The 26,914-nt window shown below is 35.6% G+C and overlaps 1 protein-coding gene across 3 annotated transcripts; it reads left to right on the forward strand.

The window, feature by feature from the left end:
• Nucleotides 1-553: 553 nt before the first annotated feature.
• LOC135223479 (organic cation transporter 1-like) lies at nucleotides 554-26,914 on the forward strand. Of its 3 annotated transcripts, none has more exons than XM_064261907.1 (12): nucleotides 554-707; nucleotides 10,320-10,489; nucleotides 18,126-18,235; nucleotides 18,985-19,082; nucleotides 19,993-20,152; nucleotides 20,377-20,531; nucleotides 21,202-21,370; nucleotides 22,147-22,219; nucleotides 22,615-22,769; nucleotides 24,394-24,608; nucleotides 25,146-25,321; nucleotides 25,729-26,914. In XM_064261907.1, the coding sequence occupies exons 1-12, from the start codon at nucleotides 641-643 to the stop codon at nucleotides 25,987-25,989; spliced, it is 1,809 nt and encodes a 602-aa protein (XP_064117977.1). In that variant the 5' UTR covers nucleotides 554-640; the 3' UTR covers nucleotides 25,990-26,914. The 3 variants fall into 3 exon arrangements, with proteins under 3 accessions (XP_064117977.1, XP_064117978.1, XP_064117979.1); XM_064261908.1 differs by lacking the exon at nucleotides 554-707 and adding an exon at nucleotides 4,105-4,262; XM_064261909.1 differs by lacking the exon at nucleotides 554-707 and adding an exon at nucleotides 9,541-9,696.

The raw sequence follows: 26,914 nt of genomic DNA on the forward strand, positions 1-26,914 counted from the left end.
TTTCATGGTTACAAAAAAAAAATGGACAACATTCTGCCTCATATGAGATATGAGTAATCGCCATATTTCAAAGAGATTTTCCCTGAATTCTGACACCCTGTGGCCATCTAGTGACAGTTATAGTAAATACTATAATGAAACTTAAAAATAATAACTGGTAGCTATATTTTCCATGAGAAAAATTATCTCCAATACAGAAAAAAACTATTTGATAATTCCTCATTTGAATATATGATATTAATATAAGATATAAATGGATTCAATTGAGCTTTAGGAGTAGTAAACTATAGTTACTGCATCTATCTAAATATTAAAATATTTAACATAAATATGCAACTCCATTAAGTCAAGTGCACAATATGAAAGAGCTATTGTCAGTACTTTTAAAGCATGCTTTATAAAATATTATTACTTGAAATCTATATATTCATATCTTACAAGTGTGTAATGTTAGTGAATCACATATCAAGTCTTGGTTGGAGACAGGCTGAGCTTTAGGGGCAGCTTTCTTGAGTGAAGGAATTTGGTACATAAGCATTTTAACCGAGAGACCGCTCGTCTTGTCGTCAAGCATGTACATTCGTTTGTACGGAGGATACAGGTCTAATCGACCAGGGCATTTGCGAAAGTCACATTCCTTATGGTGAGAAGAAAGAGGTCAGTTTGGTACACGCCAGGTGTTGGGAGAGAAAACCCCCATCGTAAAGGTATGGCACATATTTTGTAAGACTTAGAAAACCGTTACCTTTGAAAAGAGAGAGAAGTGTGAAATACATTCTTTTACTTAATTACTTTGAAAAGAGTGATGTGTGAAGTGTATCTTTTATCCATTATTATCTTTATTACAGATGGGTTCTATTCCCTGGTATTAGAGACGGGATTCTCTAACCTGACTAATACAATGAACTTATTGACATTCTGGGTCTGGGAGTGAATTCTTAGTCAGGAGGGTAGAGTGATAACTTACTAGTTTTCTTTATGGGCAGATTTGGGTTTTTGTCACTATGACTTGTTAATCATTTTGTTCTATTCTATATTCATCTGCTTTGGGTAATAAATAGTATATTTTTATACTTACGTGATCTTAATAGCCTAATGACATGTTTGCAAACAGATGGCACCATTGACAACAGGTAAGGGTTTCCAATTTGTGTACTTTTAATAAAAGGGTGGTTAGACATATATCAAACTCTTATATAAATTCTGAATATCTCGATTTTTTCACCATTTCTCGCAAAATTATGGCGAAATTTCAAGATTTTCATACATACGTTTTGGTAACATAATGACAGTGAAAATAACTTCGGTAAACACTGCCTATACTGTTTGTCATTTCCAAGGTATATAGAATATACCTTGGTCATTTCAGTAGTTAACGTACGCTACGTAAATTTAACATTACGAGTACCCGAAAATGCATTCAGTCTTTACACTATACCTTTTCTCCTGTGAAGGTGTTTTCGTGTTTTCATTTGAACTTAGTTTATATATATATATATATATATATATATATATATATATATATATATATATATATATATATATATATATATATAATTTATATATATACATACATATACATACATCTGTTGTATGTTTTTGCGTGGCTATATTGCAGTGAAATTGCGATGCCAGTAATTTTAGTGAAGCAAGATGCGATGAAAGAGAAAATACAGAAATTTATGCTTGACTTTTTTTCCAGGACTTTCATTGGTGGGGGCCACCGCCCCTCCTTGGCCATACTGTACGTGCCGGAGCCCATGATAACTACTGGTATTAAATTCAAAATCCAATGTTGTTGCGAGTTTACGTTGTATGAAATACAAGTAGTTTTCTCTAATTCTGAATTATCCTATTTAAAGAAAACTAGACCTTCAAGGATAACTATACCATTTTTATAGCTTTACAAAAATTTCTCTTTATTGAGCATTGTAACTGCGAATATTTCATTATTATTGTAAATGTGTGTGATTTTGTTACTGAAAATTACTTTTTAAAGTAAATTTGTAATATACTGCAATTCAGTTCCTGAATTTTGGTGATTATGTAGGCTATAGGTTATGGGAGGACGATTATACGTTCCAGGGCACAGGGCCATTTTTCTTCTAGGATTTAAGATTCTAGACAATAATAGGTTTAGCTTTTCAGAAGCTACAGGCAAAAACGAGCACTTCAACCCTCTCGGCTGTTAATTGCACTTTGCAGTACGAGAGCAATTCTGTCAATAGGAAGGGAGAAAAAATTAACTTCTCGTATAACTCGATGTGCTTCGAGTACGAGAAGTTGAAATAATTGAGCAGAGACAAATTCTCTCTTATAAAGCACAAGTTACTCATAGTTTCATTTATTTTCTTCTTGTCATGGCTGACTGACCATCAAACATACTCAAAATTCATCCACTTCATAATCATGAAGGTCATTTATGTTTTGGATAGTATTTAATCGTCTCACTCTCCACTATAGACAGGTCTTTTCATTTCCATTGTAGTTTATGGTTCTCTAGACGAACTAGCTTTCATGTGATGCATATAGAAACTGCGATCTCAGTTGCGTATTGCTGTAAGAGGCCTCTTAAATACTCGGGTCACATATTTTGTATAAACTGAACTAAAATTCAAAGAGGTTCTAGTTCTTAAGAGATTAAACAATTTACCCAACCTCATTGTCTCATTGTGATTTTGAGTTGGTAAAAAATGGACCATTTTTTCTTGTTTTTTTTTCTTTTCAAATAAATAAACTGTAATCTTTATTTTCTTTGTATTATAAAATACTCTGGGGGAAAATTACTGTTGTGTAAAAAATAAAAAATAAAAAAATATAATAAATAAAAATTTCGTTTACATATATTACATTACTCATAGAATATATGTATCTAGTCCAGGTCAAAATTACAAAGAACTGGTCAAAATTGTCTATAACGACCGCCCCCACCCCAACCTCTATCAGATGGTCCTCAAACCACCCCTGTATACAAGAGATGAACTCAGACTGGCGAGACTTGTAAGTAAGAATCATGCTTGACTTATCTGAATAAAATTAACGGTTAAAAATGACAAAGTATTGCGCTGGTATTTGTTATAAGATAATCGGTAATCTGAGCACACATCGGGTTTGATGGAAGTTAAAAGACAGAAAAAGTGGAGTTCCTTGTTTTCCAAAACATCACGCAGGAGAGATCAGAGAAAGCATAAATCATCGCGAAGGTCCCGAAGGTCATCAGTCGACTGTTTTTTTATCAATGTTGCAATAACTTCGTTCAAAACTCGTTATTACTATCATCTAACTGGATCGAAATGTTGATGTGAATTGACAGTCACGAGGTAAATGACGAAGAAAATCCGATGGAAAAAACATAACGCCAAGTTACATCCAAGTTCTTGTGTTCGCAAAAATACTTATCGCCATGTATTTCCTTTTCAATTTTCCTAAAACTTGAATGAGAAAAATATTAGCATTATTATTTTCTAAGGCCGCAATGAAGACCCGAAACTTTCTGAATGGTCATTAAAGAAACGCCGTTTTTTAATGAAAAAAGTAGGTCAATCATGTTTTCTAAATGGGAAACTTACTACATCACCAACGCAGGTGAATTATTGTAACATTTATACTCCTAACGAACAAGCCAAAAATCAATGCTTAGAGGAGATTTATTCTAAGCGGTGGCAGTGTATTACAATCCTGGTTACAATAAGGTTTGGAAGCTCATAACAAAGCGAATGCGTGGCACGATCTTTCTTCCAGGTCACTGAGGTCTTTGTTTTCTTGAAGATTACTCCTACCGGTTTGGCAAGGTTCCCATCCGTTTTCTCTTCGGTAAACGAAGGTTTTTAAAAGCAACTAAGATCTAACCTATCATTTCCGTAAAGCTGAACATTTTTAATTTTTTTTTTTTTTTTTTTTTTTTTTTTTATTTACTTGTCTATCGAGTTTTGTTGTTTGTGTGTTTGGGAAAATGCGGAGCTGAAGTTGTCCCATCTAAGATGTATCTGGCAAAAGGAGTTAAGATCCGAATTGCGAAAGAAATTCAAAAGGTAATGAAAATTACGGTCCATTAGTTCCCAGGTCTAGCGCTTGGGCAGTCCAATCCTATCCTTCCCTTATAAACGCCACCCCAGCCTCCACCCACATCCATCCTCAATGGACCCTCTCTGTGCCACAAGCTCACAACATCCCAGATACGATTACGAAACGGTCAGTAGGTCTTAGACCGCTGTAGGAGGATCGCCTGCTTTCAAACGTGATATCAAGAATGGATCACAAAGGTAAGTTTACAGGTTGATGAAGACATCGGTAATGTGTGACGATGCATCAACAAATCCGCTTTAAAAGGTTATTGGTTCGTCTAGAAGTGGGGAGTGTAGTTGGCCGCCTAATGTGAACTTCCAGATTTTTCCCAACCAACCGAGTTGTTCGCTACAGAAATTAAGGATCACGCTTCCAAGTGTCATGACCTGTAGTATTTCTCTGTATCAACTGGCCTGTTCGGTCAAAAACTTCACTAGGACTTCTACGAGAAAAACAAAGATAATTATTAATGGATACTCACTCTTCGAATGAACTTTTCTTTCGAGCCTTGGTACTAGTATGGTAATAGAATATTTTAGAAAGCTTAAAGATATTTCAGTCAATTATTTTTCGTTTATATTTTCAACAAGAATTCAAGGGATCGCTTCAATGGAAATTACTAATCACATAACAGCTAAGCACATAAGCACTTGAATTGGATATACATACACACACACACACACACACACACACACACATATATATATATATATATATATATATATATATATATATATATATATATATATTAAACACACACACATAATGAGTGCGCGCGTGCGTACATGAATGTAAAACGCAGAGACTAAGAAGAGCATTTAATCCAACTGTCATCTCTCACTCATGAAGAACTCCCCATAAACATGGGAACCTTTCGATGGGGAACAGCACTCCCGTATTCCAAGCACGTCCTATGACTAACTCAATTACGGAGATCACTCGATCATATGCACCCTCCGGATTGCGTCTAGTCATTCCTTTTCAGCTTGACAGAATGCTTCCCGTTTGTGGCCACTTGTGATACCAATCTGCCAGCGCCCATTATGTAATCCATACGATTGTCGTGATGGTCGAGACACACTTTGTTTACTTTTCCCTTCCTTTTTTTTCTGTGGGTCTATTCCAAGACTTGTATGTGAGACCATAGGACTTTCAATTATGTATACACACATATATGTATATATGTGTGTATAAACCTTCCTAACAATAAAAAAAAACGCACACCTCTCTTTAATGAGAATTACATCTACACTAAGATACTCAACAGAAAATATTTCATAAAATTGACGAACATGTATAAATTCGCAACTGAAAATGTTACTTTCAGTTGATGCTGATGTGCAGAGGATCCTTGCTGGTAGAATATGATAGGTGGGATTTACCACAGTGGAACATATAGATTTGGAGTAAAAGATATATATATATATATATACATATATATAATAGATATATATATATAGATATATATATATATATATATATACAGTTATCAAAGCCATTAGGTCTAGATCAAGAACAGGAATATCTCATTCAAACATCTTTAGGAGCAAGAGGCCGTTCCGGCATATGGCCGGCTTAGTCAACAACACTAAAAAGCTTGGTGGATAACAATATAAAGTACAGTTGTTATGTTACCTTTAAACTACCATGCACAGAATTGCCATCAGTGCTGACATTTTCACCTGCCATTTTCTGTCTATATGATTATCTGCTTGTCAATTTCCATTCTTATTTCGCGTTTTCACATAATTATGAGCCTTGTGTTACGCATGCGCGTTATGCCTTTGTTTTGTTTGGAAGAATCAGGAGGTTCTTCTTAATCCGTTTCACACCGTAACATTATTGTATACGGTGTTAATTTTTTTTTTTTTCATAACAGTAAGACTATGGCCCGCATAGGCTCGCACATCCGCCTATTATAACAGATCTAATCTTGAAGAGTGTGGTTTTGGACCGATGTTGAGTCTCGTGTGTTTCACTTCAAACCAGCTCTCTCTCTCTCTCTCTCTCTCTCTCTCTCTCTCTCTCTCTCTCTCTCTCTCTCTCTCTCTCTCTCTAACAATCAGCCTCCGCTTTTCGTTCACCATATAACAACTGAACTATTCTATTTCACACATACTAAAAGCGTATCGTTCACCCAGACCACAGTATTTAATTCTGACTGCAACAAACTCCAGGCAAATCGCAACCCCGTTGTAAAAAAAAAATGTCTCAAACCGATTAGGTAAATATTTTCACAGCCCTTTAAGTGTTATAAGTGGTAATAATTTAGTAAGACTCAACTCGAAGTATCTAAAAGACAGCTATTATAACACCACGAGGAAGGAAGAAGGAAAACAAAAAATTTTTTTTTAACATTTTGCTGATCCACGTTTATCCTAAAATGAACACGTAGATTTTACGGTGGCACTTCACTTTTAAGTTCGAAAGACATTTGCACTTCAAGAAACATATTATTAGTACTACCACTACACACTACAATATCTTATTGAAAATGTCTTCTGGGATATTTCATGCCTTAGGGTCTTGGACACACTGTATCTCCAGTGTAAGTTGATTCTTTGTCTAATTATCTATCTATCTATATATCATCCCAGCTGCTTCCTTGAACAACCAACGCCTAGTACTAGTCCATTTCTCAAACCTCAGATCATTCACAAATTCAAATTTAATACCATAGCCTCGCTCTCCTGAGGAGAATTTCAATGGGTGATAAATAGTTCTTCATTCCATGTAAGAAATAGACAGACCAACGGTACCAACGGAAGCCTTTAATTGAGATGAACGAAATCCGTCGTTGGTGTGACGACCTCTGTCCTGTTCGTTCTTTGTTTGGCAAGTAAAAATGTCTTCATCTTGATTAACAAACCGTAAAATCAACTCTGGGAAAAGACACGAGAGAGAGAGAGAGAGAGAGAGAGAGAGACTTAAACAAGCCCATATGCATATATATAGTGATGTAATACCTGATTCTCGAAAAGGAAAACACAAGTATTGTGATGATGAGCGCACTTCCCTTTTGTAAGCAATCCTTTTCAACTGTCCTTGTAACGCCAGTTGAGTGGATGGATGTGGAACTCTTCAATTATCTTACTTTAGTCTCCCCTAGAGGTCTCGGGTCGTAACTATCGAAACTGGCCATTACATGAAATATTGAAATGACTACTGAATATACTTTCAAAAATCTTTTTTTTTTATGGGAAACACTATTTTTTGTCAGCTTACTATCTCTAGGCCAATCTGATGTTGCTTTGAAAAATTATGGCATGCAATAAGAGTTTCATCCTAGTTATTGGTTAGTCCTATCAGATATCAATTGCATTTGCTGGACATGGTCACTTAAAGAAAATTATGATAACCCAAGTTCTGTCACCAAGATAGCATTTGGTCTATATTGAAAAGTGGAATGAGAACTCAAGTAAAATGTAACTTGATAGGCCTACTTAATGTAAAATATAAAATATACATTCCGACAAATTACAAAGCGATAACAAGAAGCAACCGGTGTTCAGATGCACATACGTACACAATAGTCAAGCTAAAAAAAGCACTTTCTTCTCGTAAGTCATCTCCATTTAAATAAAAGTATTTGGTTCATATACCTACTTCGCGCAAATGGATTTTGCTCATCCAAGTGAAAGCGATGATTTTAATAGAACGGGTTTTTAGACTAATGCCAGATCTACATGACGTAATACAAGGTGTTTAAATCTACATGTACTACAGCCTAGCTTCCTTCCTTATAGGGGATTTTGCTTCTTTACGAAATGGAACCTTACACGTTCGAGTTAACCAGAAAAAGAGAAGCCCTTAATCTCTATCAGACATGCGGTCGCTTCGCTTTTCTTTGAGGGGTACTTTCCTTGAGGGGGAGACCATTTCCCGCTGTTATTTAGGACGAGATTACTGGATTTTTTATTGCTTTATTATTCTTCATACAACATTTAGTATACGTTTTGCCATTTCAGCTGTTTTTTTTTTTTTTTATTTCACCGGTGTTTCTGTTTCTTCTCTTCATTCTTTATTAGCTTTTTTTCAATTTTTTTTTCCACTCCTAGTACCAAAGCCTCTGAACTCCCTACCTACCCCCTTTTTCCCCAGTACCAGGGCTAAAGGAACTCGTTAGATAGCCCTATTACAAAGTGGATTTTTCTAAAGTAAATTTGTCACATATATCACAACGCACTCATTACTGCCCTGCTATTTTAGCGTCCGTGTTATACTTCAGACTAAAGTCGCCATCTTTATTTTGAATCAGCTGCGTTGATTAGAGAGAGAGAGAAGAAAAATAATCATTGTTGGTAGGTGTTTTCTTCGAAGGTTACCTACATACCAATTCTATGCTGTGTCCTAGAACGTCTTCATAGTGTTCTGTAACCTGACAACTTTTGGCTCTCTCTCTCTCTCTCCTGACAACACTTGGCTCTCTCTCTCTCCCCCTCCTGACAACTCTCTCTCTCTCCTGACAACATTTAGCTCTCTCTCTCTCCAGACAAAACTTGGCTCTCTCTCCTGACAACACTTCTCTCTCTCTCTCTCTCTCCAGACAACACTTCTCTCTCTCTCTCTCAGCACCGCTGAACTTCAGTACAGCGTGACACAATGGAGGAATCTCTGTTACTGTGAGTGCCTGAGATTAATGACATGACAGCTTGGTTACCTAATCAAAGCCCGCTTAGATTTAAACCTGTGTTCTCTGACGCCGCTCTGCATTCATCATAGGCATTGTAACTCTCCATGAACATGCCTTACTTGTAGCCACGGTCTAGATATGGTTCTGGTGTTGGGAAAGGATGGAAATAAAGTAAAGAGATGATCCTGAGATTAAAAAAAAAAAAAAAAAAAAGTGACAATACTGAGGGCATTCGCGCAACATTTACGTTATAACATGAAATTATCTCCATGAACACTTACACTTCTAGTGTTTAGAAGGAGGCAAGAGCACGTGTTTAGGCCTCACAAAGGGACGGGAAGCTTAAGAGATGATTCTGAGATTACAACAAATATGAACATGAATCTACGCTCATCTGTCTACTTTCATCTAAGTCATTCACATTTCAAGTATACAGTTATGAATGAAATTGGCATCGTTTGTCAAAATTGCAAGTAGATGTAAACGAACGCCATTCATGAAAGTAGCAGGACATCAAAGAATTTATTTTTTTAAATAGTTTATTTTGTAGACACATGTAGAGCTGCCTTAATTACATCCACCAAGAGTCAGCAATGTTCTTCCAAATGCTAACCTACTGAGATGAATGGTATTTCAAAGGTCACTCGAAGAGTCCTTGATTACCGAAAACTTATGCAAGACTAACAGCCACCATGTATTACCAGATATCCGTTAGCATGCAACACCGTTTCCTAACTTGCGTTACGTAAAAAAGAAACAAAACAGAACTTAAAACGCTACGCACATGACATATACGATCTTCTGGAAGTGAAGTGTGTGTCTAGACATTTATTTGCTGACGGAGGGAGGGGGCTTCGGCGTAAAAGAGAAAATATACTTCATCACACCGCAAACATAAAGAGCCCAGCTACCAGCGGTAGGTTCTCACTTGCTTCGATTCCAGGGGTAAGGAAGCATCACTGACACTGTCGGCTCGGTCTACTAGGATACTTTGTTTCGTAAGTCTGTTGTATTTATGCTTTGTATGTGATTGGACTTTCCATTCTAGATATTTTTTTATTTGCTGTGCATTTCTCAAATACATATTACCGGCTTCATATTTTCTGATGGACTGATTCCAACTTATTCCCGCTGACATGATCTATTTTCAGCGCAGTATCTTTTGTGTGCTATGCTTAGTGAGTAGTTGGGAACTGTAGGCTATACTTAAGATTCTTTTTTCACGTCCGCATTTCCTTGCATAATTCTGTCTCCAAAAACGAGGAATGATTCTTGAATAAAGTAAATCCGTACAAGTCAAATCTATATAAAATTACCAAGCATCTTGGCAATTTGCACACAAACTTCAAGAAACTGGAATTATCTTTTCGACGGCATTTCAGCGATTTTTGCAATTCACTATATCTGAGGGATTTCTGAGATGTGAAGTTCACGCCATTCAGCGATTTACGATATAAATTTAGCTATACGTATAAATGCATTAAAAAAAACGGCCATTTACGAAGTTATCTACCAAGAATTAAGCAAATAGTGTAATTCACGCTGTTTATCATTATCAAAACCCATTACACAGATCCTTATATATAAAACCACAAGTGTTTATGCAATTTTCTTTATTCAGGAACGGATAGTACTACCAAGCCGAAGATGGACGATGGAGTCGATGGCAAAAATTCGAGGGCGGGAGATGGGTTCGACAGCCTCTTAGAGATCGTCGGCTCCAGGGGCAGATACCAACACAAACTCGTCTATTACGTTCTGTCTCCGATCTGCTTTTTCTTGGGCTACAGCGTAAGTACCTACGTATACATTTTCTCATCTCCCAGACCATAATTGCCAGAGTTCACGTTTAGCTATTGTCTGTTACCATCCGGCCTATTATATCCATCTGGAACCTATGAGGCCATTCAGTGCAGATACACTATGAATCAATTAACGTTAGGAGAGGGTGGAAAATAAGATGGAAGAAATCGAATGTGACATGAGGTACAGTAAAAGGAATGTAAGGGTTGCAGCTAGGGGCCGAAGGGATGCTGCAAAAAAAAAAAAAAAAAAAAAAACTTAAGTAATGCCTACATTGCACCGCATGAGGCGCACTGGCGACAATACCTTCCTACGGGAATTCCTTTTGTTTCATTGACAACAGTGTTTCTTATCTCTTGAGCGTGAGTATTGTTTCTTCCACGCACGAATTATTATTTTCCTGGGTTGCATCATTAATTATTGTTTATCAATTCCCACATGCGAAAATTTCCTTGCGGTGAGTGTTAACGTAGTTTCTTAGACTACATAAGTATTTGATGATTACTTTCTCATTTCCCATAACTTTTTGAGAATTCAATTGCACCAGCGGCTATACGCAGCTATCAAAACCCGAGCATTTTCCCATTTCCTTTCCTATTCACGATTCCTGTCATTTTCCCTTTTCCAACTAAAAGTGGTGAGTCATTTCCTTTGCCTTCATCACAGACCCTCATCTCAACGGTCAGCATTTAGTTGTCGTATTATTAGAGTATAACACCATCTCTCTTTTATTATCTTTCTTTCTTCGTGGTCAAGGCGTCATTATATCTTGTTATCATGTTATTTTTAACGTTCTTGTTTCAATGACTGAGTAATGTTTCTCATCTGCTGATTCGATTTGCTAAAGACAAAAGACGAACGGACCGAGGGATATCGAGGCGAAATCGTGTAACACTGATTGTTTTGAGATACCGTGATTTCAGTTGTTCATTAGAATCAAATTCTACTTAACACTAATATAAACAAAGGGAAATCGTTTGCAAGGTTTGTGCAGTAATGGCAACTGCACGATTTCTTCACGTTTTCCTGATAGGAATTTTGCTCTTCTTTAAGGCTCGTAAGCTGATTGTCTCGGCTACAACACAAGAAAATCATTGCCCAGTTACTTAAAACGACAAACCGACAAACGGTAGCTTTTTAGAGATCATGAAACACAAATTATGTCGTACCAAGAGCGACGTATACTTTGTTTAGTACGTCGCTCGTAGCAAAGTATATAGATACTTTGGCTCGTAGGTACAAAATCAGTCGCTATCTGCGCGTCCCGGATTATGACGTCAGAGCGGAGCCACCAGACGTTGCAACTTGCTTGTCCCAAGTCAGGGGGAGGAGTAACGGCAGGAAAACCTCGCAGTTGCACTATGAATCAATTATTCGCAGAGGGTGGAAAGTACGATTGAAGAGGATATGAAAGGAGGTACAGTAAAAGGAATGAAAGAGGTTGTAGCTAGCGGCTGAAGGCATGCTGCAAAAAACCTTCAGTAACGCCTACAGTCCACCGCATGAGGAGGCTGGTGATTGGCAGGACACATTTGTACTTCCATATCATTATGATTATTCACAATATGCCAAAATACTGCGCTGCGTATGATTATTCGTCTAATTTGAAAACGAGTGCATCATATGTTAGTTTTCACTGCTGCGCTCAGAATGAAGAATTAAAACATTTCATACTACTTAAGTGGTATCTACCATATTCGAATTAGTTTTATTTAAAATTTCTTCCTGACCTTTTGAGTTTTGATGGTAAAAGATATATATTTTCTCGTAAATACTTGCTATATATGAAATACGTAACTTTGGAGCGTGAGAGAGAATTATGGTTACCGTCAATGTGCAAATGTTCTCATTAGTAAGAACACGAGGCCATGGATGCTGCAGAATAATAAAGACGAATTAATACCGGATTTCAGATTTCAAGAGTTACATTGCAAGTCATTGCAGAATTAATGCGAGGTTCATCGTTCTTGCAGGCATGAAGTCAACTGTGACCTTCATCCAAAGAGCTGGACAGAATTAAATGAACGTCTATGACCCTCATCTGACGCTAATCCTGAGATGTTGATTTCACAGCTATTGTTTTCCGTCGGTTCCAAAAGAGATAAATTGTTGTGGAATTCTTGCCTGTCAAACTGTGACTGCTGTTAATAAAAGCTGCGTAACGTAGTACCCATATCTCAGAAAAAAAAAATTTTTTCTCTGTATAATAATTAGTAGAATTTGTCAAGTCAAATGAGAGACTTACTGAACAACCATCTGAAATTCGCAAGTAAAATTTATTGAACTCCCTGTCCTAAATTCCTTCGCAAATTTTGGAATGATATTTAAGTTTTTACAGCACCTGATTCCGTAATCTCGAGGTGGTTGCTATATCCTTCCGATGAAGGACAAACTCGGAAATATACGTAGTCGATTACCAAAATTCTAGTTCGCGCTGTCGCCAAGTGAAACTAAAGCATTCGTTAAGTTTCAACTTTCTGGGCTACCTATCTCTCGCATTCCTCGTGATATCTATAAGGACTCCTAAAGAGTGCTAGGACATGCGACACTCACGGCCTCAGATTTGCTTATTTCACAACAATAATATATTAAGGGATCTAACAAAACAACTGACTAGTACTAGGTTAACATGGTCTAGTAACGAAACCCCCGGACACATTGGAGATGGGTGTTCTGACTATTTTTGAGCTTATCTTGTGGATGGACCAGAGATTAATGTCTTATCGCTTGCCTGAACCGCCTGTTCTTCCAAAAGACGCCAATTTTACCGAACGACTCATCAGACAAAGTCACAAAGACACCAAAATCCTACCTTGTCAGTAGTAAATTCCATCGGACACTCATCTGGTACCAGCAGACGCACTTTCCACAAAAATCGTTTGAAGACTACCTTGATACTTATTCTCTTCCACCATGACCCACTGCACTACAACTTTAGGTACACCTTTCCACTACTGTAGTACTAACTTGACCTGGTATAACTGTGTCTACCGTGTAAGCGAAGGAGTAGGTACACCAATAGTATCTTGAGTGCTAAATCACTTACATTTGAATCCAGGTTAAAAAAAAATCGCAGGAAAAAAAAAAAAGTCATTATTTCCAAGTTAGTGGACCCCAAGGGTTTTAACTGGGTATGCATACATGTATACACTTTTGCGGCGTACCCCGTTGGGAGTTATTATTTTTTTTTTATTGTTTAGTACAAGCTCGTTGGGGATAACCGTAAAAACATCAACAAAAGACTGTAAATTACTCAACAAGAAATACTGTGACTTTACTCCCAGCCACCAAAAAATTCATGTGACTTTATTTCCTAGCCACAACTGACTTTTTTCTGTGACTAGTTCCGGCCACCCTTCCATTCATGAGTTTATCATCGGCAGAACATTGCTTAGTAAGGAAACTGTAGTACTACCTGTTACTATTCTATTTCTGCATTATAATTGGCTTGCGTGTGTGTGGTCTTGAAGTAAAGTAGCTTGTTAATGACGATCGTTGGACTGTACCGGGTGATAGTTACGCTCTTCAAATAACGGCCGGGACAAGGTTTCGTCATCGTCAAAAATTACAAAAATCCATGACAATGAATAGATCTTTACTAGAAGTTCTGAAAAATTTAAATAACAAAGCAATGTCGAACAGAGTGTATTATGAATGGAAACGGGGGTTAATGGAAGACTTTCCTCTTTAAAAGCATTGTTGTAGGTCGTTGTGCAAATGGCATTTTTGTTTTTATTCGACAATACTCACTGTTGAGTAGACGCCAGTTATGGTTTGTTGCCTTTACTTCAATATCGACGCCTCGAGCTTGGTTTAATTGCCGTCTGTCGTTTCAAAACGAATCCTAGAACAGGTTCTAATGGTCTGGTTAACAACAACAACAATAATAGTTGAATTTTCGGTAGACCTAGGGTACTTATCCGCGGCGGCCTGGACTATGGCAGTTGCGGTTTTTCTATGCAGTTTTACCTACTGAACAAGAATTTTAAGTAATATTTATTCGGACGACTGTAATTAATTCCCCAGGGGACAGTACTAAACACGGCGAAATACATTGGACGTCCCAATCCCTAGTGAGGTGTCGTATCCGCGGTTACGTTCCTTGCAGTCCGTGCGGAAAATGCCTGGAAGAATTTTGATATAATCGGGGAAATTTTCGGTTCATTACGTTATCACCGTAAATTTTAAGCTTGACCGAACTTGAAATCGCATATGCATACAAAATTAACATAAGCGTCCCTCGCAACGATGATTATGTAACACCACTAGCGCTCAAAAGGCCACAAGAACGAAAATCTCAACCTTGATTACGTCGAAGGAACATGCCTATGAATCTCTGAACTAGAGCGCAGCTGCCTTCAATCTACGGACACTCCCAAAGTCTAAAGAGAGAAGTAGATCTTAAGGCACTCCTGAGGGCACCATGCAGGCAGATGTCAAAGAGATAGGTCTTACATAACAAGCACGTCTTGCACAGAGAGCCGAATGGACATCGGAGGTGGTACTAAAATCATAACCGTTATATAATGTTGTCATTTCACTGACACTTCGAAGTGCTTGCTTTCCAAGGTGATGGGTAGCATGTACCTACTGTCCTCGGTTTTGGACTACGATATTTACCTTTGGTTTCTTTTTCTTTAATCCTTAATTGTCGACATCAATTGTATTTTCATTACGTATTAAGTTAAATAGGAATTGAAAAAGTTTCTTGAACCTTTGCCTTGAATCCATTATAAGTAAACTGACATTCTCATGGACAGGTATATTACTAAGATGGCTTAAGTTAGAGCAAGTGGCAAGTTCATTCAAACGAGTGCAAGATGTAACAAGATGATAAACAGAAGTTCTATCAAATTAAGGAATGGAAGGATATGATACAACTAGGACATACAGTAAAATCAGAACTTCAGAAGAGAAAATACCGCAGATCTTCTCAAAACCTACGACAAATACACAATATTAGAACCTTGCACAAAACTCTCTCTCTCTCTCTCTCTTTAAAATAAATTACGTGTAAACGTTCTTAATAATAAACTAAACATTTTCCATTCTCTCTCGTTTATGTGATGATAAAAGTTAAGTATATCATAGTTTAACCAGGCCACTGAGCTGATTAACAGCTCTCCTAGGGCTGGCCCGAAAGATTAGATATTTTTCCGTGGCTAGGAACCAATTGGTTACCTAGCAACGGGACCTACAGTTTATTGTGGGATCCGAACCACACTATATCGAGAAATGCATTTCTATCACCAGAAATAAATTCCTCTGATTACGCGTTGGCATATGTGATGATAAACTAGCGTATGATTCCCTCATGCTAAAAAGGTCTGGTAGCCATGATTGCTTTGAATGAAGCCGATTCGAGTCGCACGAGTTATGTCTTATGCAAGAGACAGATTCCTTTTTTTACGTGACTGGAAATTTTGAGTCATTTCCACTATTTTTCCTTCATGGTGTTTAAAAAAATCTCAGTATGCTCAAGCCCTATACTTCTGTCTTTTATTCCAATTTGTTTTTCTCTCGTTAGCTCTCGTTTCCCGTCAGCGTCCACTCACAAATAAAATTATAAATTAGAGGAGACAGATGGATAGACGTCTAAAACCAGGGTTACTGCCAAGGCCAAATCTCTCTCCTATGTCAAAGGCAACTGTACAAGTGGCAGAGAGAGGGGCACCTGTTGTGTTGGTTCTCATCGAGATAAATTACAAACATTATAATATACTTATGTCGATCATTGAAAGAAACGATGTGTGTGTTTGTGTCTGTTTCTACTTGTGTGTTCTCTTCCCTGCCTTCACGTACATGGGTGAGGAATAGGCTTCAACTAATATCAACATTAGCAACAACAATGAAACAAAAGTTTATGTTGAAGTTCGCGACACATCACTAAAAGAGGCACTGCATCATAATTGCAACAATTGCTCAGCTATTGTATGTCCTGCTTGCATACATACATGTATGTCCATTCATACTTGCAAGCACTGTATATTCTGTATATTAAAAACGACTGGAACTTTGTCGTCCTATAAAGAAACTGTAGTACCTGTTAGTTAGTCAACTGTGGTTGGATTACCCAGGATCGATAAGGATGTAGGGCTGGCAGTCTCATCCCAAAAGACTTGACAACAACAAAAATGCTAATACCCTCTGATGTTACTTCCTTCCAAGGGAAAAGGCATATGGCAAAATTAATTTATTTATAAAATATATATTTGTAGAGTTGTACCTTTTAAAGTATTAAAATAATTTTAAATAGATAATTTATTATTATATAGATAATATATAAAATATAAATAGACCAATAATCTTATTAAATATAATAATATATCTTAAAAATAAATAATATTATCTTAGGATATAGGAAGATATGAGATATATGTATAGATATAGAGATAGAATATAGAATATTATATATATATTAGACATATATAATATAGATATAGATATATAATATATATAGAATAGCTATATTATATATAGATATATAGATATATATATAAGAGAGAGATATATAGTAGATAGTATATATATATAGAGATATTTATTATATATATATATATATTATATATATATAATATAATATATATATTAGTAGAGAACTATATATCCTATATATATCATATATGATATATATTAAATATAGATTTATATAAGAGTATATATCTATATCTATATAGTATATATAATATATATATAGATATATATATATATATACTATATATATATATATATATAGATATATATATATATATATATATATATATATAGATACATATATATATATAATATCTAAGATATATATATATATATATATATATATATATATATATATAAAATGTAATCCTGTTGACAGATTAATTTATCACACATCACTGCAGGTGAAAAAATTAGACGGGGTGTAGGCCCTGACTGGTTTCAGTTGTGGATTTGTAGCCTCCAGGGGCATGGGCACCTGCAAGGGGGCCCACTAAGACTGCTACTAGATGTTTAAATTTAAATAACAAAGCAATATCGATCATAACATAACGTATTATAAATGGAAACAAAGGTTAATAGATGACTCTTATCTCTTATAAAGGAGTATTTTAGGTTGCTGTGCAAATGGCATTTTTTTATTTGACAATATAATATATATATATATATATATATATATATATATATATATATATATATATATATATATATATACATACTATGCATGTATGTATAATTGCTTTACCGATTAAAGAAAAGCAGATGTTGATGGTTTTTTTCGAATTAACCTGCTACTAGTTCAAGGGGTCAAAACTATTTGTGTTTGATACAGAAATTATCCATGTATGTGCGTATTAAGATTTGCCCCTCCCATGGAAAATATGCTGTAAGTGCCCGTGACCAAGGGTTTTGTATGTTTGTCCGTGCTGTCCTTGATATACATGGAGGTAGAAATCATACATAGTATATATTGTGACTTCTACCACCATTTATTCAGTCCTTCGTTAATGGCTTAGAAACAAAGTCGAAACCAGTTGGGACTTCCAGCCAGTCTCATTTTTTTTTTTTTTTCACCTGTGATGATGTGTTATAAAAGTCATGTCTTGAATGTAATTATAATCAAATAGTACACGTATATCCTATTTTCCAGACTTGCCAGCTTTTATTCCAAGTAGCTGTTCCGGATCACTGGTGCCATGTACCAGGGAGAGAAAACACAACCCTTTCAGAGAAGGAATGGATGGACTTAACTATACCCAGGTCAGTTTAGTTTTAAAAACAGAAACAACAGGGGTCAGGTTTAAGATGTCAAGTCTCTCTTAGGATAAAATGATGCTACCAACTGATGAAGAAGAGCTAGGAAAGTTTCACCCCCTGCTGTTTAAAAATACTAAATACAAACAGATGTTGAGTTCTGGAACCAAGTGTTCCAAAGCCATACAGTTGTTGCTTGGCTGGCTATAGCAATGGCTGTGGTTCATGATAGGCCTCCATTGGAATAGGAAAAGCTAATGTACAGAGTTTTGGAAAACCTTCAAGTGCACCCAAACAACTTTCAATTAGTATACATTATTCTCATAAAATGTTTCAATTTCTGTTTTTCTAATGCAGTGGATTATACATGTGAATACATAGTTAAGATTTTTATTTATATCCATATTGCTTAAATACAGTAATAAGTTACATGGCTTGAAGTTTCTAGAATTTTCAACACCTCCCCATTGATTTCCTTTAACTATGTTCTTATGATTGAAACCTCTTGCAATGCCCAATTTCTAAATTTTTCTCAACGAACATATTTTGGGCAATGCCAGATACTAATTTTGCCTATCCTACCCTAACACAGCAAAGTGTAACCTAACGTAACATGAGTACCCTCACTAAGTCAAGGGTTAACCCCACCGCCATTCACAGCACAGATGCTGAACACCCCTGCCTCAATAACCAATGACATTCGCCCTACACCTCAACCTTCCCAGTATGCATTCAATCCTTTTCCTTTACTGCAGAATCAGCAATACCACTCAATACTCACAATGCAGTCGTTACTCACTGAAATGGACTGAAGAGGCGAATTCAACATTTGAAATCAGCGGCGAAACAGAAAGCAAGTATATTATGTTAATTTTCTGCAAAGTTTATGAATTCTGGTTTGTGTGTGTGTCGCATTACACACACACACACACACACGCACACACACAGAAAATGGCTGTGACTGATCAACCATCATTCACAGGCTCTTACGAGAAAGAAACATACAGATAATCTATATATCTATGCAATTTTCAGTTTGCTAATGTAAATATGAATTTACATTATGAGAGGAAGCAGCAGCTTTTCTGGATATATGAAATAGAAAAAACACAAAACGTGTCAAGGGTAAATTGAATTATTTTCAAAGTACGTACTGTAGCCTGCTTGAGAATGAATGAATAAATGAATGTTATTTGTAAGATGGACAAATACTGCATGTTAAATGAATAATGTATAACCAATAACATGTGCAGATTCTGCTGTTGATCTTCTATTGCTAGACATCTTTATAAGTTTGATTAAATAATCAACATAAGTGAAAATGTGTAACAAATAAGAGTGTGATTAAGTTTTCCATGCGAAAGACTTGGAGAATAAAAATGATAGATATGCACGCATGGGAGATGTTTCTCGAATGAGAGGAAGTCTTAAAAGTAGCTGAAATCAATAACAAAATTCTAATCACGTATCGTTGATGGCAGTTTTGACCTAGATGAAGAAAACTGTTATTTGAAAAGTTCAGCTTCCTTCAAGTTGGTTTCCTTAGCAGATTAGCTTGAACCTTTGTAAGATGTAATCACTGTCTGAAGAAATTATGTAGCAGTAATACTGTATAGTATGTTGTAAAAGAAGAAGGGGAAATTCGATGATACATAATAGCAGAAGTACAAAGAAAAAAAAATTGAAATGCAAAAACACTTTCCGCATTATTACCTGTTCAAGGAAAGTCAGTTGACTTATTCTCTTAATGAACTGATCGCTAGGGTGTGGCGATGGATGGGACTTCGACCAGGGCCAGTTTTGGGCAACGGTGGCTTCAACTAACGGGTGGGTCTGCGAACAAGGAAGTGCACACAACATCTTGACGATAAATATAGCGGGAAATGCAGTCGGCACTTTCATTTTTCCAATGTTGGCTGACAGGTAACAAATACAAGTGGCTTAAGAAATTATTAAATAAACAATTCAGTGCATTTATTCAGTGCCATTTAAATGCTAATTGAATGAAAAATAACTTTAACATTGTACTTTTCATTTGTAACATAGTGAAACTAAATTTCATTTACTTTTTGAAACATTCTATTGTTCTGCTTTGTAATCTCTAAAGTAACACTGGCAGTAATTTTTTTCTTTCACTTACTTTGCAGGGTAGGTCGACGGCCCATATTTTATGCATTGCTAACCAACCACCTAGTATTTACACTTGCTTACATATGGATGCCTATATACAGTTTGCACATGATCTTCAGATTTCTACGAGGGTTTATCGAACTGACCATTTACCTCATACCTCATATTACAGGTAATAAATGTATATTAATTTGATTGTTCGTAAAATTTTTAAAATACCTAACAACTCTACATTTTGATGAAATAAATATGGCTACTAAACTTCAAACTGTAAACAAGATGGCTGAAACTGAGAAAGCAATTAGGTCGACAGCCTGTTTTATTTCTTTTTCCCTGACAGTGGATATCCAAAGCAGATATCACTCAAGGTAATCATGATAGCCTGCTCATGGTATTTGACCCTCACAATTGGTAGTAATGATATTGATTAGGATATTAACTGTCAGTCCCCACAAAACACAGTCTACATTTGAGACTGATCTTCTTTATAATTGGCTTTCATTTTCCAAAATCGAAGATTTTCCTTCACTTAAAACTTTTTTGCAAATTCAAATGCCATGTCCATATTTCTGTCTCTTTTTTGTTCTATTTTACTCCAAAACTTTATTATTATGGAGAATTTCCTCTCTATTGAACTTCCCATAGATCCTCTTCAGAAATAAAATCTTTAATCCCTGACATTCTTGTCTTCAATCTCTCAAGAATACTGTAACTTCGACTCATTTTATAAATTAGTTTTTCCATCCTCCTAAGTAAATGAAAAGGTCTATTGGCAAGAACCAAAATTCTAGATATCCTCCTCCTCCTTCTTGCTTTCAATGTTGTATAATTTTGTATCTTAGTGATGGAAGTCCTGGATCCGGAGGACCGAGCCAAAGCCACTACCATTGGCTGGGTCTTTTGGATAATAGGAATGTGTGTGACTTCTTTGATTGCTTGGATCATCCCACACTGGCAATACTTGGCAATGTCCTCTCTCGTCGCTCCAGCCTTTGGTTTCCTGTACTGGAAGTAAGTCTCTTAGAGATATCATTCTGGAAACCTATAAACATTATGATATTAAAACGCTGATTTCTTTTACATGTGCATTTTTGTGCCAAAAGAGTGAGCAAACTAAATATAAATACTGTATAATTTACCTTGTTTAGCTCTTGTTATTGAGGAAAGGTCAAAATATGACTGATATCAATAAAACTAACTGCCTTATACTATTTTACTATTTTTGCCATCTTTGATATTCCCACCAACACTTATTTCTGTTCAGATAGAGCATGTCAACTTGCTTGGCAGTACTGTAGCTCACAATAACTCACACCATGGTAAATATTTTACCCAGAAACAGAACTTCAGGTTTACCAGACCTAGTAGCAATAAATGTAATGACAATATTGAATGAAATGATGTCATTGTCAATGTCTAAAGCAATAAATATGACTCTTGCGGCTTAATAACATTCAAATTACCCAAGAAAACCACTTGGTAAATAACGAAATATAAAACAATACTAAAAATTTACAAATTAAGTTTAAAATTACAAGATGATTGCACTTTTGCCATCAGAACAGTACTATCTTAAGAGCTGGACCCACCTCTATGTTCAGTACAATAGACAGTGACACACAGAGAAGATGCTGGCTTGTCACCTAGATTTGTTTTCTTAATACCTAATCCTCTCTTCCAAAAAATAAACAAAATATAAACTAACTTTAGGAAAGTATAAGGATATCATTAGGATGTATATATATAGTATTACCTGTACATGCAACTGCCTGTCTTTTTATTGCTAGCCACCTTCCGGAATCTCCAAGATGGCTTCTTTCCAAAGGGAGACTTGATGAATGCACAGAAATGATGAGGAAGGTAAGGAACTGAACACGAGAGAGAGAGAGAGAGAGAGAGAGAGAGAGAGAGAGAGGAGAGAGAGAGAGAGAGAGAGAGAGAGAGAGAATTATTATTTCATTACTCCTTCAACTGACTTTCCATTCAAGATTTTAATCTTTTGTTACACTGAAAAGCTCAGGCCTCTGTTCTACTGATTAATTTATTTGTCATGTGTAATTTTTTCACTTGTTCACTTTCTCTTTTGGAGGTTTTCTCATTCTTTACATATTTCTTATGAATGTCATAGAATTTTTTTTATTTTCTTATTCTTAGATCTGAATTGTTAACTTACAAAGTCATCATTTATTTATTTTGATTTTTTGACATAAGTTTATTACCTTATCATTCATTTGTTTATTCACATCTTTGTGCAGATAAGTGAAATCAATGGGCAGAAAGACATATCCAGAGGGGATCTTGAGAAACTTATCCTTGACCTGAATGACCAGAATGAGAAAGAAGTGTCCTTCATGAAGGTGTTCAACTACTCAAAACTGAGGCTGAGAAGCAGCATGATCTTCATTTTGTCGTAAGAGATACTTTCAATACCTTCTCATATTCATTTTATACTTTTCTTGGCATCATCTGTAACCTCAAAAAACACTACACAGTTTTCTCTGGTCTTCATCACTTCATATGTAAACCCTTAAATATGTTGTTCTCCCTTCATTACATCATGGAATGGAAAAAATGGAATATGAAATTTTGCCCAAAGGCCAAGCACTGGCGCCCATGAGGTCATTCATTGCTAACTGAGAAAATAAGAGCAAAAGGTTTGAAAGGTATAACAGGAGGAAAGCCTCGCAGGTGCACTATGAAGCAATTGTTAGGAGAGGATGGAAGAGAATATGAATGGAGGTACATTAAAAATGAATGAAAGGGGTTGCAGCTAGGGGCTGAAGGGGCATTGCAGAGAACCTAAGTGATGCCTGCAGTACACCATGGGAAGTGCACAGACAGTGCTACCTCCCTACAGGGTTTATTACATCATACTTGACTCATTAAATATTGTATACCTGGTCTCTATTGTACCATATTTAATCCTTTAAGTGCCATCTTCATAATGTTGTAAGCAGTGGTTCATCATCTTTATTCCTGATTTTCATCCAAATAAGTCATGTTTTGATAGTCATTACATCATTATCAATGCTTTTAATACTTGCTTCCATGTCTTCATTATATCATTAGATATATTCCTCTTCATCATTGTCTCATGTTTAAAACTTAAAATATTTTCTTCTTGGTTTTCATGCTCTAATGCTTTATTGACTTTCCTAATGGTCTACATTTTGTCACAAGTACCACTTTGTGATCTTTATGATACTGTAAGATATGAATTTAAATATGCTCTTTTGTAACTGTACAACATTGCAGTTATGTATTTATATACAGTGCTTTCTTCCCAGTTTTCAATATGTTGAAAGTAATGTTTTATGGACTTCTCTGATCCTCATGGAGGTAATGAAAGTTTTAGCTATTTTCTGTCTTCTTCATGATGTAGCATTTTACCTATTGTACTTTCTGATTTTCATGGTATAGTAATTAATAATCTGCATACTTTCTTGCTACAATTCATTATGTTGTAAGTGCTAGTATGTAAGCACTGTATAAAAATAATTTCATCCTCTTGTTTATTGCATTGTAATTATACAGTAATGCTTCATGTACCCTTTTCTGTCTTCAACATGTTGTACTGATTGATAGACTATCTTTATTGTATTATAAGTATGTAATAACTCAGATACTTCCTGTGAATGCTTCACAGGCATTTTTTAACATATTTTGTCAATAGGATGAAATATAATGTCTATTTCATATACAGAACATCAGTATTTTGTAGTTATTAGTATTATACTGATACAGCAAACTGGATTTTTTAACCATTTATCACAATGATATGAAATTACTTAGTACATACATATTTGCTTCTTGGAGAAAATATAATTACTGTATCTTTGCACCAAAATTACTTTAGAATATGTAGTTCCAAATAATAAATCATTTTTAAAAGTTTTAGTCCTTCATCGGTGCCAAAAATATGTTAAAATTTACTTCAAATGATAGTGAAAACAGTAATAACTATGTACTGAGTAGCAGTTAAAATGTATTTAAATAAATAGCAATATATATACATAAGACATTCTCCTTTCCAGTCCCTGTCTCTACTTGGTATATGGGATCACAATGTTTGGAATCAACGTCTTACCCGACAACCAATTTCTGAGCCACTTCATCCTCTCAGCATCTGAACTCCCAAGTAATGGCTTGGGCTTGGTGCTTCTCCATTACACTGGTCGAAGGATGACCTGCTACATCACATTCATCACAACTGCCATTTGGTGCGTGGCGGCCCTCTTTTGCACACACAGTAAGTCTACACCTATAGCTTCTGTCTCATTTTGAACGTCAAAATTCCCTTGGCTAAGTAATCCTGCAACAAGGCACATTCAGATTCCTTTCATTGTCAAAGTAATCAAATTACAGTGCACCTTCATACTTTGTAATACATACCATAATAATAGCATTGTTTTTCATAGGAAGAACATAATATTGTATCCTCTTTCTTGAATGTTAAGTATTCTTCTGAAGGTCTAAATACTCCATATGTTAGAGCATTTTTCACCATTTGTCTCTACAGTACAGTATAAAACTAGCTGAGTTTTTGTAATTAATGCTGTCACCAACCAGCCAGATAGAGTTAATAGAAAAAAAATTGTCTTCATAGTGTAAATAAGTTATTTGATTATGGTATTTATATTTAAGCAGTAAAAGTAATTTCTTTTTCCTGAAAAAGTCAATAACTGTTATGTGATGATGAATATCCTTTGTGAGCCTAGTAGTACCTGTAAAGCAATGAACAAATTTTGCAAAACTTGTAAGATACTTATCTCAATGTTATTTCCAGATCAGTGGTTGATGGTGGTAACCTTGGCTTTAATAAAATTCTTCATAACAACTGCTCTTCTTGTTATGTATGTCATAACTGCTGAGATCTTCCCAACACCTGTCAGGTCATCTGGGCTAGGAATCATGGGTCTGACAGGACTGGTAGCAATGGCAATGGCCCCATCTGTGTTAAATGTAGGATATTTGATTACTATCTTCTTTTTGTAGTTTTATATTTTAAATTCTTATGGTTAGAAAACTGAGGTTCTAATATTTAAAGCTGAATGATACTGGAACAGTATATGATCATACAGTTACCTAACATACATTTTCTTCCATTTATGTATTAATGTTAATGATGAAAAAAGCTTAATATAAAAGGCTAGTATTGGTAATCCTTACAGCAATTATTTATGACAAACATGGGTTTTCACAGCCAATGATTTTCAAGTCTGAATTTGGTTCTGTTTTCTAAGTTTGTGAATTTCTCAACTTATGGATTTACACCTTTGATTTCTTAGCAATGTTAGGTCGTACTTTCCAATATGTATATCCTGGGTCAGTACCTGGTGCACTAATGGATGAATCCTTTTAATTTCTAGGCTGGCTTAGGCCCTACTTTCCAGTACTGGGTTATGCTGGGTCTCTTGGGTGTAAGTCTCTTGACATCACTCGCATTGCCAGAAACTCTGGGGCTTCCTCTGCCTCAAACATTCCAGGAAGCTGAAAATATTGGCAAGGGACGTCCACTCACCACCTGGGTCCATCACTGGAATCAGCATAAGTATCCTGGAAGGAAGCACTCCAAAGTTGATCTGGCAGTCAGTTCTGAAGAAATAAACAAACTTACAGCTGTCAGTTAACTGCCGACTCTTAATCAGGTCCTGAACCTGAATAGGGAAATGCGACCACATTATAGTGTACAAATGTATTTATCCGAAATATTTTTGGTGTTTGCCTAGGAGACCCTGTGGGGTTTTGTGATATCCTTTAATGTATAGCGCTGGTATCCATTGTTTATGAAACACTAATCTACCTAAGCTAATCAAGTAAGTTTTTGTTGTAGTCTTCTGATGTTTGACTGAAATACATAAGAGGCTAATGATGCTGATAAAATAATGCATAATACAGTATAAAGGGTGCATGTAAAAAAAAAAATGTTCTGATTCAAGAAAAGAGGACATGTTTTAAAGTTGTCATTTTATATCTCTTAAATTTCCACAAAGATAAGTTCAGTACTATAGCCCGTTTTTAAATACCAAATAATTTTGCTTCCAAGAATTAAAATTTCACAATCAACATATCATACACTCTCAGAAAATGACACATTATCCTATGCCCAACTCTGCCACCCTCTTTTATGCCCCATTTCCCTTCTACATTTTACATTATTCCAACAGTTTCAAGCCAAATCATGTTTAGTAATTTACTTTTCATATAAGTAGATCTTTTTCACTCAATTCTTGAGCAACAGTTTTGCAAACCACAGTCAATTTGAATTTTTTGTATATATATTAAATTGACACTTTAAATGAAAAATTTTGCATCTATTACTATATTTGAAAAAGGAAAATTATTTTTCTGACTTTGGAAATCCTTTGAAATGTATGATAACTACTTAGTCATGAGATCATTACAATTCAAACAGTATGTGTGTATATAATATACTAATGTAAACATCTCAATCCATAAACAACTCTGTATAGTCCTTCAACATTCTACTGACAAAAAAGAATGATATCATGATTTAACCTTTTTTAAATAAAGTGAAAACTTCTGTATGTTAAA

The sequence above is a fragment of the Macrobrachium nipponense genome, chromosome 10, assembly GCF_015104395.2.
Source record: "Macrobrachium nipponense isolate FS-2020 chromosome 10, ASM1510439v2, whole genome shotgun sequence".
NCBI classification, from domain to species: Eukaryota; Metazoa; Arthropoda; class Malacostraca; order Decapoda; family Palaemonidae; genus Macrobrachium; species Macrobrachium nipponense.